Source organism: Rhinoderma darwinii, chromosome 1 (genome assembly GCF_050947455.1).
Source record: "Rhinoderma darwinii isolate aRhiDar2 chromosome 1, aRhiDar2.hap1, whole genome shotgun sequence".
Taxonomy (NCBI): Eukaryota; Metazoa; Chordata; class Amphibia; order Anura; family Rhinodermatidae; genus Rhinoderma; species Rhinoderma darwinii.
In genome coordinates, this window is record NC_134687.1 from 364,210,519 (window position 1) to 364,229,086 (window position 18,568).

Consider the following 18,568-nt stretch of genomic DNA (forward strand, 5'->3'; position numbering starts at 1 on the left):
GACAATGTCTAGTCACTCAGTGGTTGTGATGTGAGCTGCAGCCTGCAAAGGTTTTGTCAGGATGTTACGATATTGTTTCACAAGAAATTGGAGTCTTTGACCAAAATCAAGCATAGGTAAGGGCGGACACACTTAAATAGGATCGGTCACCACATTATAAGTGGCCTATCTTGTACATAATGTGATAGACGCTGTAATGTAGATCACAGCAGTGTTTTTTTTATTTAGAAAAACTATTAATTTTCACCAAGTTATGACCTATTTTAGCTTTATGCTAATGACTTTCTTAACCCCTTCCCTCTTTGGCCACTTTTGACCTTCCTGACAGCCCCATTTTTCAAATCTGACATGTTTCACTTTATGTGGTAATAACTCCGGAATGCTTTCACCTATCCAAGCGATTCTGAGATTGTTTTCTCGTGACACATTGGACTTTATGTTACTGGCAAAATTTGCTCGATACATTCAGTATTTAATTGTGAAAAACACCAAAATTTTGTGAAAAATTGCAAAAATTAGCATTCTTCTAAATTTAAATGGATCTGCTTGTAAGACAGGCAGTTATACCACACAAAAATTTGCTAATTAACATCCCCCATATGTCTACTTTAGATTGGCATCGTTTTTTGAATATAGTTTTATTTTTCTAGGATGCTACAAGGCTTAGAACTTTAGCTGCAAATTCTCACATTTTCAAGAAAATTTCAAAAGGCTATTTTTACAGGGTCAGTTTATTTGTGAAGCGGCTTTGAGGGCTTTATATCTTAGAATCCCCAAATAAGTCACCCTATTTTAAAAACTGCACCCCTCAAAGTATTCAAAACAGCATTTAGAAAGTTTCTTAACCCTTTAGACATTTCACACGAATTAAAGCAAAGTAGAGGTGAAATGTATAAATCGTTTTCATTTTTTTGCAGAAATTCATTTTTAATCCATTTTTTTTGTAACACAGAAGGTTTTACCAGAGAAATGCAACTCAATATTTATTGCCCAGGTTCTGCAGTTTTTAGAAATATCCCACATGTGGCCTTAGTGTACTACTGGACTGAAGCACCGGCCTCAGAAGTAAAGGAGCACCTAGTGAGTCTTGGGGCCTCCTTTTTATTAGAAAATATTTTAGGCACCATGTCAGGTTTGAAGGGATCTTGCGATGCTAAAACAGTGGAAATCCCCCAAAAGTGACCCCATTTGGGAAACTAGACCCCTCAAGGAAATTATCTAGGGGTATAGTGAGCATTTTTACCCCACAGGTTTATTGCATAGATTATTGGATGTAGGCCGTGAAAATTAAAATCGACATTCTTTCAAAAAAAATGTAGGTTTAGCAATTTTTTTTCTCATTTCCACAAGGACTAAAGGAGAAAAAGCACCGCCACATTTGTAAAGCAATTTCTCCTGATTAAAACAACACCCCACATGTAGTCCTAAATGGCGGTTTGGACACACGGCAGGGCTTAGAAGGGAAAGAGCGCCATTTCGCTTTTGGAGCTCAAATTTAGCAGGAATGGTTTGCAGAGGCCATGTCACATGTGCAAAGTCCCCGAAGGGACAAAACAGTGGAAACCTTCCACAAGTGACCCCATTTTGGAAACTACACCCCTTGAGGAATTCATCTACGGGTGTAGTGAGCATTTTGACCCCACAGGGGTTTTATCAATTTTATTAGGTTTGGGCAGTAAAAATAAAAAAAATCCTTTTTCCTCAAGAAGACGTAGCTTTAGGTGAAAATTTTTCATTTTCTCAATAAATAAAACAAAAAAAGAACCACATTTGTAAAGCAATTTCTCCAGACTACGGCAATACCCGATATGTGGTCATAGGGCACACAGTAGGGCTCAGAAGGTTAGGAGTGCCATTTGGCTTTTGGAGTACAGATTTTGCTGGATTGGTGTCTGGTTGCGGTGTCGCATTTGCAAAGCCCCTGTGGGACCAAAACAGTGGAAACCCCCTACAAGTGACCCCATTTTGGAAACTACACCCCTCAAGGTATTCACAAAGGGGTGTAGCGAGCAAGAATAATCTTTTGCCTGGACTATCGACAGGGCTCAGGAATGAGAGAGTACCATGCGAAATTGAGGCCTAATTTGGCAATTTACACAGTATTGGTTCACAATTGCAAAGGCTCTGATGTGAAATAATAAAAGAAATCGCTGAGAAGTGACCCTATTTGGAAAGTACACCCCTCAAGGCATTTATTAAGGGGTGTAGTGAGAATTTTCACCCCACAGGTCTTTTCCATAAATGATTACGCTGCGGATGGTGCAAAGTAAAAAATTTTTTTTTTCCCTAGATGTGACATTTCAGCGGGAAATAGGTCGTGCCCAGCTTATGCCACTGGAGAGCCACACCCCAAAAATTGTTAAAAGGATTCGCCCAGGTATGGCGATGCCATATATGTGGAAGTAAACCGCTGTTTGGGCACGCTGTAGGGCTGAGAAGGGAAGGAGCGCCATTTAGCTTTTGGAGCGTGGATTTTGCTTGGTAGTAGTTTTGTTTGGAGATTTACTGGTGTTTCAGTTGATAACGTGGGGACACATCTAAGCCGGGCAGAGTACATCAGGGGCATAGTCAGGTGGTATAATAATGGGGTAAACAATAAAATGATCCATAGATGTGTGTTACGCTATGAAGCAATCCTTTCTGCACAGGCCGGTGTCGCACTGATACGTCCTTACTTATCCCCCATTTGGTCCACAATCCGCACCTTTGCAGTTTGAGGAATTTTGCAGGGAAGTGTTGTCCTGGTATAATACGGGCGCTCTCGCTTCCAGCAGATATGTTTGGGCTCTCCCCTTCCTGGTTCCCTATTTTTAGTGCCTTGATAATTCGCCTCTTGAAACAGAAAAAATGTTCCCCTCGGGCCTGCACAACTGACGTAGTGGTAGGAGGGCTGTTTTTTTGCGGGACGAGCTGTAGTTATTATTGGTACCATGCAACTTTTTGATCACTTGTTATCCTTTTTTTTTTTTTGGGAGGCCAGGTAATCAAAAAACAGCAATTCTGCCATAGTTTCTTTATTTTTTTTTTATACAGCGTTCACCATGCGTTATAAATTACATGTTAACTTCATTCTTCGGGTCAGTAAGATTCCGGCAATACCAAATTTATAGAACTTTTTTATGTTTTAAAACTTTTTGCACAATAAAATTACTTTTGTAAAACTAATGTATTTTTTCTGTCGCCAAATTGTAAGAGCCATAACTTTTACATTTTTTCATCGACCGAGCTGTCTAAGGGCTTGTTTTTTGCAAGACGAGTAATAGTTTTTATAGTTACCATTTTTGGATACTTTTTATTTAAATTTTTGTAAGACAAAGTGACCAAAAAAAAGCAATTCTGGCATTATTTTTTAGGTTGTTTTTTACAGCATTCACTGCGAAGGACAACTATCATAATATCTTTATAGTTCAGGTCATTACGGACGCAGCGATACCACATATGTATGGTTTTATTATTTTTTTACAATAATAAATGACTTGATAAGGGAAATAGGGCGATCGTGTTTTATGTCATTACTTGAAACTTTTATTTTAGTTTTTACAACTTTTATTTTTACTTTTTTTTTACACTTTTCTTTAGTCCCACTAGGGGACTTGAAGGTCCAACTGTTTGATTGATGTTCTAATACATTGGACTACCTATGTAGTGCAATGTATTAGAACGGTCAGTTATTCACTAACAGCAAGCCGATCAGGCTCCGGCTCCAGTCGGGGCCTAATCGGCTTCCGTAATGACATTGTAAAGACAGTAGGCCATTGTTAGGTCTCCTGTTGCCATAGTAGCAGTCGCCAGCCTTGCCATCGCATGGCAGCCTGACGATTTGCTACAAACCACTTTGATGCAGCGATCGCATTGGATCGCTGCATCGAAGGGGTTAATGGCAGGAATCGGAGCTAAGTCCAGTTCCTGCCAATATATCGGGGTGTCCGCTGTGACATACCGGGAGGTAAGTATTAGGTCTCCGATCGCCTTTGCAGCCACCGGCAACCCAGCGATCACGTTGCTGGGGTGCCGGTGTCTAAAAACTCCTCACATGCTGCGATCTCTATTGAACGCAGCATCTGAGGGGGTTAATTGGCCAGATCGGATGCTAGCTCCGGTCCTGGCCGATACCTCAGGGTGTCAGCTGTAACATACAGCTGTCACCCGGCAGTGATGGGGCGGGCTCAGCTCCTGAGCCCGCACTATCACCACGACGTAATGGTACTGCGCTTTGCGGGAAGCCCTTCCCGATTGCGCCGTATATATACAGCGCATGTTGGGAAGGGGTTAATAGACAACTGGGCGTGTTTTCATTTTGACCAAGTGGGCGTTGTGGAGAGCGGTTTGGTCAGCGTCATACACTTCTCCCCATTAATTTACTCTGCACATAGTGATCCTGCGTTGTTCACTATGTGCAGCCACATTAACGTTGCTGAAGTGTCTTGGCAGTAAATAGACATTGCGTCCAACCAGGACGGGAGGTCTATTCACAATCCCGACACTTCGGTAACATTTGTGTGTGACTTACAGCACAGCAAGCGTAATCTCGCGAGATCACGCTGTAAATGACAGCACAACGTGATCTCGATGTGCTGTAAGTCATACACAAACGTTACCGAACTGTCGGGATTGTGAATAGACATCCCGTCCTGGTTGGACGCGATGTCTATTTACTGTCAAGACACTTTAGTAACGTTAATGTGTGTGTATGTGGCTGCACATAGTGATCTAGTAAGATCACTATGTGCAGAGTAAATGAATTGATTGGTCACGGATTGATCAGCGTCATACACTTCTCTCCACAACGCCCACTTGGTCAAAAGTAAAAACACACCCAGTTGTCCATTAAGAAAGTAATTAGCATAAAGCTAAAATAGGTCATAACTTGGTGAATATAAATAAATAAAAAAACACTGCTGTAATCTACATTACAGCTCCGATCATATTATGTACAAGATAGGGCACTTATAATGGTTTTTGTAGTTATGCAAATGAGGCTTGCAAAAGTCCAAGTGGGTGTGTTTAAAAGTAAAAGTCCAAGTGGGCGTGTATTATGTGCGTACATCGGGGCGTTTTTACTACTTTTACTAGCTGGGCGTTCTGACGAGAAGTATCATCCACTTCTCTTCACAACGCCCAGCTTCTGACAGTGCAGACACAGCCGTGTTCTCAAAGAGATCACGCTGTGTCGTCACTCCCAGGTCCTGCATCGTGTCAGACGAGCGAGGACACATCGGCACCAGAGGCTACAGTTGATTCTGCAGCAGCATCAGCGTTTGCAGGTAAGTAGCTACATCGACTTACCTGCAAACGCCGATGCTGCTGCAGAATCAACTGTAGCCTCTGGTGCCGATGTGTCCTCGCTCGTCCGACACGATGCAGGACCTGTGAGTGACGACACAGATCTGCACTGCCAGAAGCTGGGCGTTCTGAAGAGAAGTGGATGATACTTCTCGTCAGAACGCCCAGCTAGTAAAAGAAGTAAACACGCCCAGATGTAACACACATAATACACGCCCAGTTGGACTTTTACTTTAAACACACCCACTTGGACTTTAGCAAGTCTCATTTGCATAACTACAAAAATGGTCATAACTTGGCCAAAAATGCCGTTTTTAAAAAATAAAAACGTTACTGTAATCTACATTGCAGCGCCGATCTGCTGCAATAGCAGATAGGGGTTGCAAAATCTGGTGACAGAGCCTCTTTAAGGCAAACTGTACCTTTATATATTTATTCAATTAGGTGAGGATTACCTTGCATATCTGGGTGGCGTATTGCAACAGTTTTTTGAAGTCCAACCTTTCCTTGTTCTTTTGCAGATAGTCTCTTAGACTTCCATATGGTAAGTACTCCATAATCAATCTCAGATTTCGACGTCCTTAAAATTACAAAAATAAATAGAGTGTTGAAAAATTGAAATGCAAGGTCAAAATGGTTACTTATAAAACGTATTTTATACTTCTGAAACTCCGAAAGCAATGCCACTTTTCTAGATGGTGACAATCTCTGTACAGCGCCGTGGAATACAATGGTGCTATATAAGCAACAGGAAATATTTTTAAAAACTTTAATATAGAGATGTTTAGCACTCAATTATCTTTCACCTTTGTGCGTTATCAGTATAAGTTAATAATATATTCCTTTAGGAATATGCTGTATTAGCATGAGAGAGCGTTTCCTACCTAAGAATGAACCTGATAAATTATTGTAAGAGGGCTTGAAGGTGGGGGGACCCCTAATGAAGGCCCATGAGCAGACATTTTTTTAATGTCTCAAAATGTATTTGCCATATTCTAAAATAATTTTTTCTATAAACAATTGATGTTTTAATGGAAACCACTCTATGATGTTTTAGTTATACTTCTATTAGTCTGTTTTATCTCATCATTGAGAATGACAATGCCTATACCAGATTTCTCATTGTTCTCTGTATAGCGGATTTAGAACATTTTATGAAGCCCATCAGCGCCTTTTCGTGACACAAATGAGCGTGACCGACTGACGACTGATATGCTCGGTCATTGTCACGTACAGTCTTGTAAAGTCGCTCATGGCTAATGACTGATCTGCATCCCATCAATAGAAACCGAGACCAGATATCAAGGCATACATTTATCGTCAAATTGTGATTTTAACTTATGGATCTGTCGTTCACTTTTACAGACCAACCATGAACGACAAGTCATTCACAAAACGGCTGCCTGAAATCCCTAAGGGCCAACTTAACATGATCTCACTCAGAAAAATACATTTTCAATATCACTTGCCTAAGTTTGCAGAGAAACAATGGATTTAATATAGACTAAATGGACAAAAGTATTGAGACACACCTCTTAAATCGGATTCAGGTGTTTCATTCAGTCCCATTGCCACAGGGGTATAAAATCAAGCACGTAGCCATGCAGTCACATTTCTAAACATTTGTGAAAGAATGGGTCGTTCTAAAGAGCTCACTGAATTTGAGCGTGGTACTGTCACAGGATGCGACTATTGCAACAAGTGAGTTCGCAAAATTTCTTCCCTCCTAGATATTTCACGATCAACTGAGTGGTATTATTGCACAGTGGAAACGTTTAGAAACCATAAAGTGGCAGACCACATAAAACTACAGAGCAGGGTCACCGAGTGCTGAAGCGTATAGTGCATAAAAGTAGCCAAGTGTAGTGGTGTAAAGCACACCGCCACTGGACTCTGGAGCAGTGGAAACGTGGTCTGTGGAGTGATGAATCACACTTCTCTATCTGGCAGTCTGATGGACGAGTCTGGGTTTGGCGAACGCCAGGAGAACGTTACCTGCCTGACTGCATTGTGTCAACTGTTAAGTTTGGTGGAGGAGGGATAATGCTATGAGGTTGTTCTTCAGGGGTGGCCTAGGCCCCTTAGTTCAAGTGAAGGAAAATCTTAAAGCTTCAGCATTCCAATACATTTTGGACAATTGTAGCTTCCAACTTTGTGGGAAGAGTTTGGAGAGCCTTTTTTCTGTTCCAGCATGACTGAGCCCCAGTGCACAAAGCAAGGTCCATAAAAGCATGGTTGGGAGAGTTTAGTGCGGAAGAACTTGACTGGCCGGCACAGAGTCCTGACCTCAACCCCATCGAACACCTTTAGGATGAACTAGAATGGTGATTACGAGCCAGACCCTCTCGCCTGACATAAGTGTCTGAACTCACAAATGCTCTTCTAGATGAATAGTCAAAAATGTCCAAATACCGAAATCTTGTAGAAAACCTTCTCAGAAGAGTGAAACCTGCAAAAGGGGGGACCAACTCCATCTTAATGGCTATGAATTTATAATGGGGTGTCATAAAAGCTCCTGTAGGTGTAATGTGTAGGTGTCCCAATACCTTTGTCCAATGGCTAGCTAAATCTATTAGGAGCCTATTATTTGATCACTTCAACTTGTACAGGGAGTGAATTTGACACTAAAATACATAACATTATATACTATACTTATGAAGTACCTTAAAGTGAACCTATCCTTACAAAAACATCCCACAATCAGTCCTTGGGCAGCTGTAGATGTGCATTACACGTTGCGCAGTAAGGCCCCCTTCACACGGCCCTAGCCGTGTGCACGGTCTGTGATTACAGGCACGGACGGCCGCGGACTGTCACCCGTTCAAACGTTCTTCAACTCTGTGCGTGCGAATTCATAATAAACGACACTGTTTTACATGTGGAATTTCTGCTTTATGAACTCACCTGCACTGTAACACACTCCCTTGTATTTAACAATGTTTTCATGCTGCAGGGATTTCAATATTTCAATCTCCCTTTCAAAATCCCTCAAGTACTCCTCAGTGCTATGCTGGAGCTTTTTAACCGCGACAACTTCACCAGTGTTATCTTGCAATGGGTCATATCGGCAAAGTTCAACGCTTCCAAAGTTGCCCTGAAAAAAAAGCACACCAATATATTTTAATTTTTTAAATAAGGATCCGTACTATTTTGTTCAAACAATTCCAACATTAAAACACATGATTGTGAATTTAGATCATGTGTAACAATAGAATAGTTCAATACGGTGGTTCTTAGATATTTTCTTTCTCCAATAAAGTAAATGTATAATTAATTTAATTGTAGTATTAGATTTTAGTATTAAGAAGAGAAAGAATTAATTTTTTTTTTATGTAGAAGAGAAATAATGGGGCACATTTACTTTTCAAAGACAGAATTCTGTCACAGTGCAACTTTCCCACTTTATATTCATCCACTGAAAAATCTAAGTTATTCAACAGAGCTGTGACTATTCTAATCTAGCAAATTTATAAACAATATACGTGATAAATGTACCTTGCCAAGTTGCTGCAGGAATTTTAGATGTCTTTCCTCAAAAAGAGTTGGATCACGGTCTTCAAAGCCTCCAGAAAATCCAAATGCTCCAACTCTCATATTAGGAAGTAAATCGCTTTCTGACAGTAGTTCGTAGTCTAATGAAAAAACAGAGAAAACAGAACATAGAATTTGTTTGTCACAGAGATTAAAAAAACGGTAATTGAAACTCAAATTCAAGAAACGGGGAAAATACCACAACATAGCTTCAGGTGAAGGGATTCCTACCTGGAGTGAACAAGCTGTTAAGTTCTCTTATAACTGCTCGAAATGAGGGTCGGAAATCTGGCTCATAGTCCATGCAGCTGTTGATGAGATTTGCAAGCTCAATCCATTTCGGTGTAGGCAGTTGATGTCGATCTTCATAAAATTGCAATTTCTAAAAAACAATTAAAATGCTAAATAATCCTGAAATTCTATGTGAAGGACAAACAAAAACGATATATCTATGAAATTGACTTTTTAAATTCCAACAACACGGTAGCTGGGACTGAATCATAGCTGACCCTATAAGGCCTAGTAATATTATTTTTCTTAACAGTCAGGCAACCTTTAACATACCAACTGCTGAACTTTAACTCCAATAAATTCTTTGCCAACTTGAGTCTAATGGGATATGATGTTGAGAACAGCATGTTGAAAGAATTATACTTTCTTCTGCCCTAAGTTTTATGTGACTTGCTGCAGTATAAATAGTACAGAAATAAAGACATTCTTGGTGTATTTTACTACTGATGGGTCGATTTTGTTAGGCTCTGTTCACATCTCGCTCGCTTTTCCATTCTTCTGCTCCGTCACAGGAACAGAAAAACTAGGAAAACGGAAGTGTCAGATCCGTTGCATGACGAAAACCAATGGCGCCCGACAGAACCCACTGACTGCACTCTTCTGCCTGGCAACTATACAGAAACCTGCGACGGAGGGTCGTTACGTAGCCTCCAATGTAGATGTGAAGAGTCTCTTAAAATTCAGCTGTCAACATTAACTGATGGATTATTTTTTTTATCCTACTGAACATACATTAAGGGGTTTTTCTGATTTTAGCAAATAAAGCTGATTCTCTGTATGGTAAAAAAATTAAATAAACAATTTTCTAATATAGTTTTAGTATAAATTCCACACTCTTTTCAAGATCTTTCTCTACAGTCTTTAACCCCTTAATGACCGGGCCTGAAAAGACCTTAATGACCAAGCCAGATTTGTTAAATCTGGTATGTCTGACTTTATCAGAGAATAACTGTGCGAAAGTTTTGAATATCCAAGTAATTCTGACATGGTTTTTTCGTCACATGTTGTACTTTATTTTAGTGGTAAAAGTAGACTGATACGATTTGCGGAAATTAATGAAAAAAATGGAAAAATTTAAGAAATTTTTAAAAAATGATCATTTTTCCCTATTTTTAACTGCAATATGTGACATATGTACACACATACTGTACAATTGTTTTTATTAAATATATATTTCCATCGCTTTACTCTATTTTGGCAGCACTTTTGAAAAAAAATAATAATAATTTGAGCAATTTAGAAGACTTACAAGTTTAGTAATGATTTTATACATTTTGAAGTACATTTTGTTTTCCTGCACCAAGCCAGGTTTTCAGAGGCTCATAGGTGTCAGAATGGTGGAAACCCCCACAAGTGACCCCATTTTGAAAACTAGACCCCTTAAGGTATTTATTAAGGGGTGTTGTAAGTATTTTGACCCCACAGTTTTTTTGTAAGAATTCATGCAAAGCAGGCGTAAAAACATATAATTTCACTTTTTTCATAAAATTATCACTTTGAAGACCGATTTCTTTGTAAAGCGACCATGAGAATGAAGAAATGCACCCCAAAATCTATCACCCTGTTTCTCCTGTTTTCAAAAATGCCCACATTGTGACCCTTATGCGTTGCCTGGACACACGGCAGGGCCCGAAAGGAAGGGAGCAACCGGAGGCATTCAGGTCTCATTTTTGCGTGAAAATGTTTTAGGCCCCACTGTACATTTGGAGAGGTTTTGAACTACCAGAACGATAGAAACTCCCCATAAACGACCCCATTTAGAAAACTAGACCCCTTAAGGTATTTATCTAGGGCTGTAGTGAGTATTTTGACCCCACAGTTTTTTGCTAAATTGAATGCATAGCAGGTGAAATAAATAAAAAAACACTTTTTATATAAAAGTATCACTTTGAAGACCGATTTCTTTGTAAAGCGACCATGAAAATGAAGAAACACCCCCCAAAATCTATCACCGTTTCTCCTGTTTTCAAAAATGCCCCCATTGTGACCCTAATGCGTTGCCTGGACACACGGCAGGGCCCGAAAGGGAGGTAGCGCCCGAAGACTTTCAGGACACACATTTTGCTTGAAAATGTTTCAGGTCCCATTACACATTTATAGAGGCACTGAGCTGACAAAAAGATAGAAACTCCCCATAAATGACCCCATTTTGAAAACTAGACCGCTTAAGGTATTCATCTAGGTGTGTACTAAGTATTTTGCCCCCACAGTTTTCGCAGGAATTAATGGAAAGCAGGTGGAAAGAAAATTTTATTTCACTTTTTTTCACAAATGTGTCATTTTAAAGGAACAGTGTCATCACAAATTATTTTTTTTATATGTTAAAGATGTTAGTGCTTTATTAAAAACGTTTATATTCATTTGTGTGTTTGTGTTTTACTTTTTCTTATTTTTACACTTTTTCTTCCCTATGGGGGCTGCCATTTTTTGTTCCATTTCTGTCTGTGTCGATTAACGACACATACAGACATGGAATACGGCAGCCACAGTCCCATAGGGACTGCGAACGGCTCCCGTCCCATTGACTTCCGTGTACGGCGTCTGTGTGGGAACTGCGCATGCGCCGCTCCCACACAGTCCAATTCGAAATTGGCGCCGTCCGGCGCCATTTTCTTGTGGACCGGAAGTCGCGGCCGGACAGTAATATTACTACTTCCGGATTTGTGCACTTGGACCAGCGGCAGCAAACGGAGCGGACGGGCCGGAGGGAGCCGCGGCGGCAGGAGCAGGTAAGAGATTTCAATGTATGTTCGTGTTTGTGTGTGTTTACTACTGTATGTAAACCTACTACGCTGTGTGTTAGCTCAAAAAATGGCGACACACAGTGTAGGAGGTTACACCGTTCAAACCCCTCGTTTATCCCGGCACTAGCCAGGATAAAGGAGGGGGGGATGCTGAGAGCTCACTAGAGCGAGGGCTTTTAACCCAATGTTGCAATGCTGCAATTTTGGGAAATAGCTCCATCTAGTGACCAAAAATGGGTAGTATTATAAATTAGAAATAATTTATAATATTTCCTGACTCGTGAAAAAAATAAAAAAAATTTGAACAATGTTTAATCACCCACACACTAAATGTTTAATTTTTTTTAAAAAAACATGTTTTTCTGGCAACACATTCCCTTTAAGGTCAGATTTCTTGTACAGAGGACATGAGAATAAGGAAATGCACCAGAAAATGTATCACCCAGTTTCTCCTGTGTTCAAAAATATCCCCATTGTGGCCCTAATGTGTTTCCTGGACACACGGCAGGACCCAAAAGGAAGGGAGCACCCGGAGGCTTTCAGGACACACATTTTGCTTTGAAAATGGGAGGATTCTACTTTTCTAGATTGAGAAATAGATGTCCCTAACAGTTTCTACACCCTATGACTATGTCGTGCTAAGAAAGCAGCTGTCCTGAAATCATGTCAGTCCATAGACATTATGTATATCAACACGCTCTGATATATAGTAAGTTAGAGTGGGAAAATGTATTAAACTGTTGGCGGAAAAAGGCAATATATCCAAAAAAAGGAGGAAGAATGTATCCAGCTATGTGGAAAACTAGAGCATGTTCACAGGATGAAAGAAAACTTGTAGGGCTGTAATGACTTTATTATTCAAAGTGACTGGTCATACAACGTCTCTTTAGCTCCATCAATCCCTATATAAGGGACGAATGTGCTAAGTGACGCGGTACACCATAACAAGCCCCTGCCCGACAAGTTAGGAACCGCCATGTGCACAAAACAACCAATCACCTGTAGAATATATAAAGGGGCAGTGTCCCACACCGTATGTATAGATACAGTAAAGGACCACTACTCCCCAAATTAATGTCGCTATTTCTAGAAGTATTGTCGGGTGTAAGAGGTCCACCAAAAACCCGAACAAAACTGTAATAAAGCCCATAGTGTATTGATAAGGACAAAACAGGGACTTATGCATAGACCAGGGTTGGAAGGACAAGCGGAACAATAATATCGTGACTCACTTCGCTGTCCTCGTTTGCTGCAGACCCGACACCGTTTTTTGGGGTATTTTTGGCTAGATGTTGAAGGGATGGGGTGTAAAAAATGTTTTTCAACAAGTCGGTGTACATCCTCTAACTCATGGACTACTCTCTGGTCTGCAGAATGAAATAGGAGATCTTCAATCACTTTCTCCTGAAATTCAAAGAATGTCGCCCTGCCCGCTGATTTTTTGTACAGGACAAATGCGTTCTGCATCGCAACTTGAATTTGTTATAGCCGATGACACACACAGGCTTTTGTCTATCTGCAGAGGCCCCACGTTCTCTAACAGTTGCTGTTGCACTTGTGCATGACTCCCTCTTTCGTAGTTTTTTATCCACAAGTTGACGTGGGAAACCTTTGCGATTCCTGCGTATTGTGCCACAGGCTCTGGTGTTGGCACAATGAAGGGCGCTAAACAATGGCACACTGGTATAAAAACTGTCCGTGTATACATGATACCCCTTGTGTAGGAAAGGGCCAATTAAATGCCACACAATCTTACCAGTGGTACCAATATTTGGAGGGCACCCTGGTGGATTAAATTCACTGTCTTTACCCTCGTAGATCTTAAATGCACATGTGTAGCCAGTAGTGCTTTCACATAACTTGTAGATCTTTACCCCGTATTTTGCACTTTTTGAGGGTATGAATTGACGGAATGAGAGACGCCCTTTGAAATTTGTGGGATTCCACAACCTGGCATTAGGTGACGAAGGCTTATTGGCAATGTACTGCCTGGCATACAAATTTGTATGCCAGGAGTAGCAATAAAGTCATTTATGGTGGGAGAAAATAAACTCGTGGGTTCCCACACTAAATCGGTTTGGTGGGGTTGTGCAATTTCAGGGGCTGCACTTTGAACGGACGTTGTGGCAACTGCGCCGTCTCCCATATCACTGGTGCTGGGTCTCATATCCATAGAATCCCTTGAAGCGACACTTTCGCTGTCGCTTTCAAGTAAGGTTGGGTTCACACAACCTATTTTCAGACGTAAACGAGGCGTAATATGCCTCGTTTTACGTCTGAAAATAGGGCTACAATACGTCGGCAAACATCTGCCCATTCATTTGAATGGGTTTGCCGACGTAATGTGCAGACAACCTGTCATTTACGCGTCGTCGTTTGACAGCTGTCAAACGACGACGCGTAAAAATACAGCCTCGTCAAAAGAAGTGCAGGACACTTATATACATTATATGCAGGACACTTCTTTGGACGTTTTTGGAGCCGTTTTCTCATAGACTCCAATGAAAACAGCTCCAAAAACGGACGTAAAAAACGCAGCGAAAACCGTGAGTTGCTCAAAAAACGTCTGAAAATCAGGGTCTGTTTTCCCTTGAAAACAGCTCCGTATTTTCAGACGTTTTTGGTCACTACGCGTGCACATACCCTAAAAGCTCAACTTCAGATGCAGAATCCGTATCTGAGCATAGCATCTGATAGGCTTCCTCAACGCTGTATCTTCTGGCAGCCATAATGAATATACAGTCTAAACCGCAAATAATAAATAGAACTAGCGGTTTAAATTTTTTTTTTTTATCAACTAAGGCCTCATGCACACGACCGTAAAAACACCCGTTATTGCGGGTCGTAATTACGACCTGCAATAACGGGCTCATAGACTTCTGTTACCCACTGGTACCTTCCCGTTTTCTCACGGGAAGGTGCCCGTGCCGTTAAAAAAATAGAACATGTTCTATTTTTCTATTTTACGGGCCGTGCTGCTATACTTTATAGTGACAGCATGGCTCGCAAAAGCGCCCGGCTGCCCGCGCTCGTAATTACGAGTCGTAATTACGAGCACGGTCGTGTGCATGAAGCCTAATCAACTAAGAACACTAAAAGAATTAAACTTTTTTTTTTTTTTTTTTTTTTAGTTTTTTTTTTTTTTTCCAAACCTAAACCCTACGCCTAACACAAACCGTAAACCCAAGCCCAGAACAGCACCCTACGCCGTCTAAGGCCCCATGCACATGAACGTGTTTTTGCGGCCGCAATTCCCCCGAAAATCCACGGGAGAATTGCGGCCCCATTCTTTTCTATGGGGCCATGCACACGACCGTAGTTTTTGCGGTCCTTGCACGGCTCGGGAGCCCGGACCGCAGAAAGAATGGGCATGTCTTATTCCGGCCCTGTTCTGCGGTCCGGGCTCATTGAAAACAATGGTGGTGGCCATGTGCATGTCCCGCGATTTGCGGGCGGCCTGCGGCTGACAGTCCGCAGCCGGCCGACCCGAAAATCATGGCCGTGCACACGGCTACGGTCGTGTGCATGAGGCCTAACAGCATACACGCCGTCTAACAGCGTACCCTAAAAAGAAAGTAGTTTATAGTACGATTATTAGTATATACAGTAAATATACTTATATATATATGTATATACTATATACTATAAAATACTGAAAAAAAATTTTTTTTTTTTAATAAACTGTGTAAGGGACAAGTGATTTTGTGTGGGGACACTTGACAAACTTGTATCTGTTTCTCTCCACAGTTAGAACAGTGAGGAGAAACAGATGCATGTTTTTACTTTTATTTTACAGTAGTGATCACTATGATTGGATCTCATAGTGATCACAAAAGATCAGGAACCAATACTATTGGCTCCTGATCACTGCTCTAAGAACAGAGCTGCTAGCAACAGCTCGTTCTTAGAGCAGGAGCTGTCATTTAGACACTCCCGGCGGCTCTGTACGCAGTAACAGCATGTGACCGCTGTGATTGGCTGTCACAGCGGTCACATGCTGTTACGACGAAATCGGCAGGTCCTGATGGCTGCACTAAGAACCGGACCTGTTACTTACAGACGGTTTTTAGTGCAGATGTCACCAGGGTGCCGATAAACCCCCTCTACTACAGCGACGCCAAAAGGCGTCGCTGTAGACTGAGTACATGCACCGCCTGACGTCAAAAGACGGTGGGCGGTCGTTAAGGGGTTAAATGGGAACCTTTGTTTACTTTCATTGGATACAAATCTGTCTTGGATATGTGATGGATATGTGATGGAAACCCGTCTGCATTGCTCATTAAAGTTGCAGTACTGTTATCAGAGCTCTCCCTTGTAATGAGCCATGAACCTGTGTGTCCATCATATGACCAGGAAATATTTTCATCCTCGAAGTAAACAATGAAGGTTTGCATTCAATGACTACAAGCAGAGATCTTGAAAACCAAAGAAAAGAATGGATACATAAAGTAAATCAGAAAATTTCAGTTTTGATTGTTAAAAAATGACCCTCTAAGGTCTGGATGAACAGGTGAATCTGAGGTAATATAGGTTGATGAGGACCACACACCAATTGGAAAACTTTGTCGTGATCATTGACATATTTAAAAGAAAATTGCATGGCATGAATAGAGAATAAATGTCATATCAAACCGTGTACACTGGGTACGATTTGGGAAATCTTATTCACTATATTTGCTCACCAAATGTACAGGTAAATACTTCTGCACATGGTTTGTGGCTCTGGCCACCAAACAGTTAAACAGGGGGGGCGTGGCCAGCAGTCGATGGCGCCGGTCGCATAAACTGAGAGCTCCGCGCCCTGCCACGCAGATCCAGCAGCCTACAGCGGGGAAAGGTGCCTCATATGGGGAAAAAAAGACCCCAAGGGTCTAGACTCACCCCTGCAGCACAGCACCAGGTCGCCGCCGCTCCACCAACGATCGACGGCTACTTTCTTCGGCGGCAAGCCACGCCGCTCCCTCAGCCGCAGCCATCTTGGACAGCCTCGTGTCAGAAGGAAGGGGAGATGTCCGAGCAGGGAGAGGAGACAGTGCCCCACGTACAGGGTAAGCTGAATAGCCGGATGGCTAAAGTTCACCCTCCCAGCTCCCCTAAGCTGTCCTCCACCTTGTCCTGTGAACAGCAGGGAAGGGGGTCCCCTATCCCAGGAGCAATGGAGGCCAGGCCACGAGGAGCATCAGCTCAGTCAGAGGCCCCAGTACACCTGCTTGAACCACCAATGTCACAGCCCTCAGCACAAATGGCCCTACAGATTTGGCCTGCACCTAAACCCCAACGGCCCACGATCCAGCAGCCGGGGAGGAGAGACGATCTGGGGGATACACCATCTTTGACCCCCTATGCCCAGGCCCCTGCATATGCCTCAGATTCTGACCTGGAGGATTCAGCCTCACTTCCTTCAGATGTGCCCCCTATGTGGAGGGAATGTTTCTCACAGTTGCCCACTAAAGAGGACTTTAAGAGTATGATACAAGAAGTGAAGGCAGCTTTTCGTTCAGAATTGGCGGGGGTGTCGCAGCATATACAGCAGATTGCTACGAGGGTGGAGGCTTTAGAAGATGACCACGATGCCACTAGGCGCCATGTTTCTGTGATACAGTCTTCAGTGTCCTCCCAGCTGGCGTCCATTAGAGATATGCAACTGCATCTAGAGGATTTGGATAACAGAGGTCGCCGTCATAATATAAGGATAAGGGGCATACCGGAGCCCTCGGGGTCTGAAGATCTTCCCATCGTGTTAGAGACTATCTTTAACGACCTTTTGGGTGCACCCCCGTCTAATCGGATACCGCTTGACAGAGCGCATAGAGCACTGAAACCAAAATCCATTACATCTCAGCCCAGAGATATCATCTGCTGTGTCCAGGATTTCCGCACTAAGGAGGACATTATGCTTAAAGCCCGTCAGCGTAAAGACCTGGAGTATGCCGGTGTGCCGATTCAGTTATTCCCGGATCTCTCCTGGATTACGTTACAGAAAAGACGTCTGCTTCGTCCACTTCTCGCAGCCCTACGGGACCACAATATTATTTATCGATGGGGGTTTCCGTTCTCCCTTACAGCCCGAAGAGATGGTGTTTCTGCAACCCTGAGGTACCCAGGGGATTTGCCTCATTTCTGTGACTCCCTTGGTATACCAACGCCCAAGATGCAGAATTGGGAGACTCCTTTGCCGCCTTCGTCTCCACCTCCAGTCTGGCAGTCGGTCCGAAATAAGCGGAGGACCTCTCCAAGACGACAGTCTACCCGAAGTTCACCAAGACCTGATTTGAATTGATTGACGCTGCGCAGATACACGGCACCTCCGTAATATATGTGAAGGAGCCTGGTCACCCATACCAGCTGCTCCCTTCGCCAGTTGCACTATCCTAGGCTAAAAATGCATTTAGGATTATATTTCTGATTTTATGTTGTTTCGCTTTAATTCGTTAACGTAAATTGTGGCAGGGCGCGATTGCCCGGGATACACTTGGCTCTTTCACCCCCTTTTTGTTTTTTCTCGGCCTGTACGTATTTATACGTACTTTTGTACTAGGTTCCTCGACTGTTGAGACCCGACCTCCTTTTTTGATAGGGGTAATTTGTTTTGCAGTTCTCCCTCTGTTTTTAGAGAGAGTTGCAAAGGGTAATATTGTATTACCAGTTTTCTTTTGCTTTAATATCACCCGCCCCAGGGTATAGTATTCTCCCTGGTAGTATTTTCTGAGTGTGTTTGA

The 18,568-nt window shown here is 42.2% G+C and overlaps 1 protein-coding gene across 2 annotated transcripts in view; it reads right to left on the minus strand.

Annotated features, from left to right (window-relative positions):
* JAK2 (Janus kinase 2) overlaps window positions 1-18,568 on the minus strand; it is a 284,382-nt gene that overhangs the window by 27,150 nt on the left and 238,664 nt on the right. For both annotated transcript variants that reach the window (XM_075827431.1, XM_075827440.1), the window contains 4 exons: window positions 9,046-9,196; window positions 8,779-8,915; window positions 8,188-8,377; window positions 5,739-5,863 (listed from right to left, as the gene is read on the minus strand). In XM_075827431.1, coding sequence (XP_075683546.1) covers window positions 5,739-5,863; window positions 8,188-8,377; window positions 8,779-8,915; window positions 9,046-9,196 — 603 coding nt within the window. The remainder of the gene's footprint in view (window positions 1-5,738; window positions 5,864-8,187; window positions 8,378-8,778; window positions 8,916-9,045; window positions 9,197-18,568) is intronic.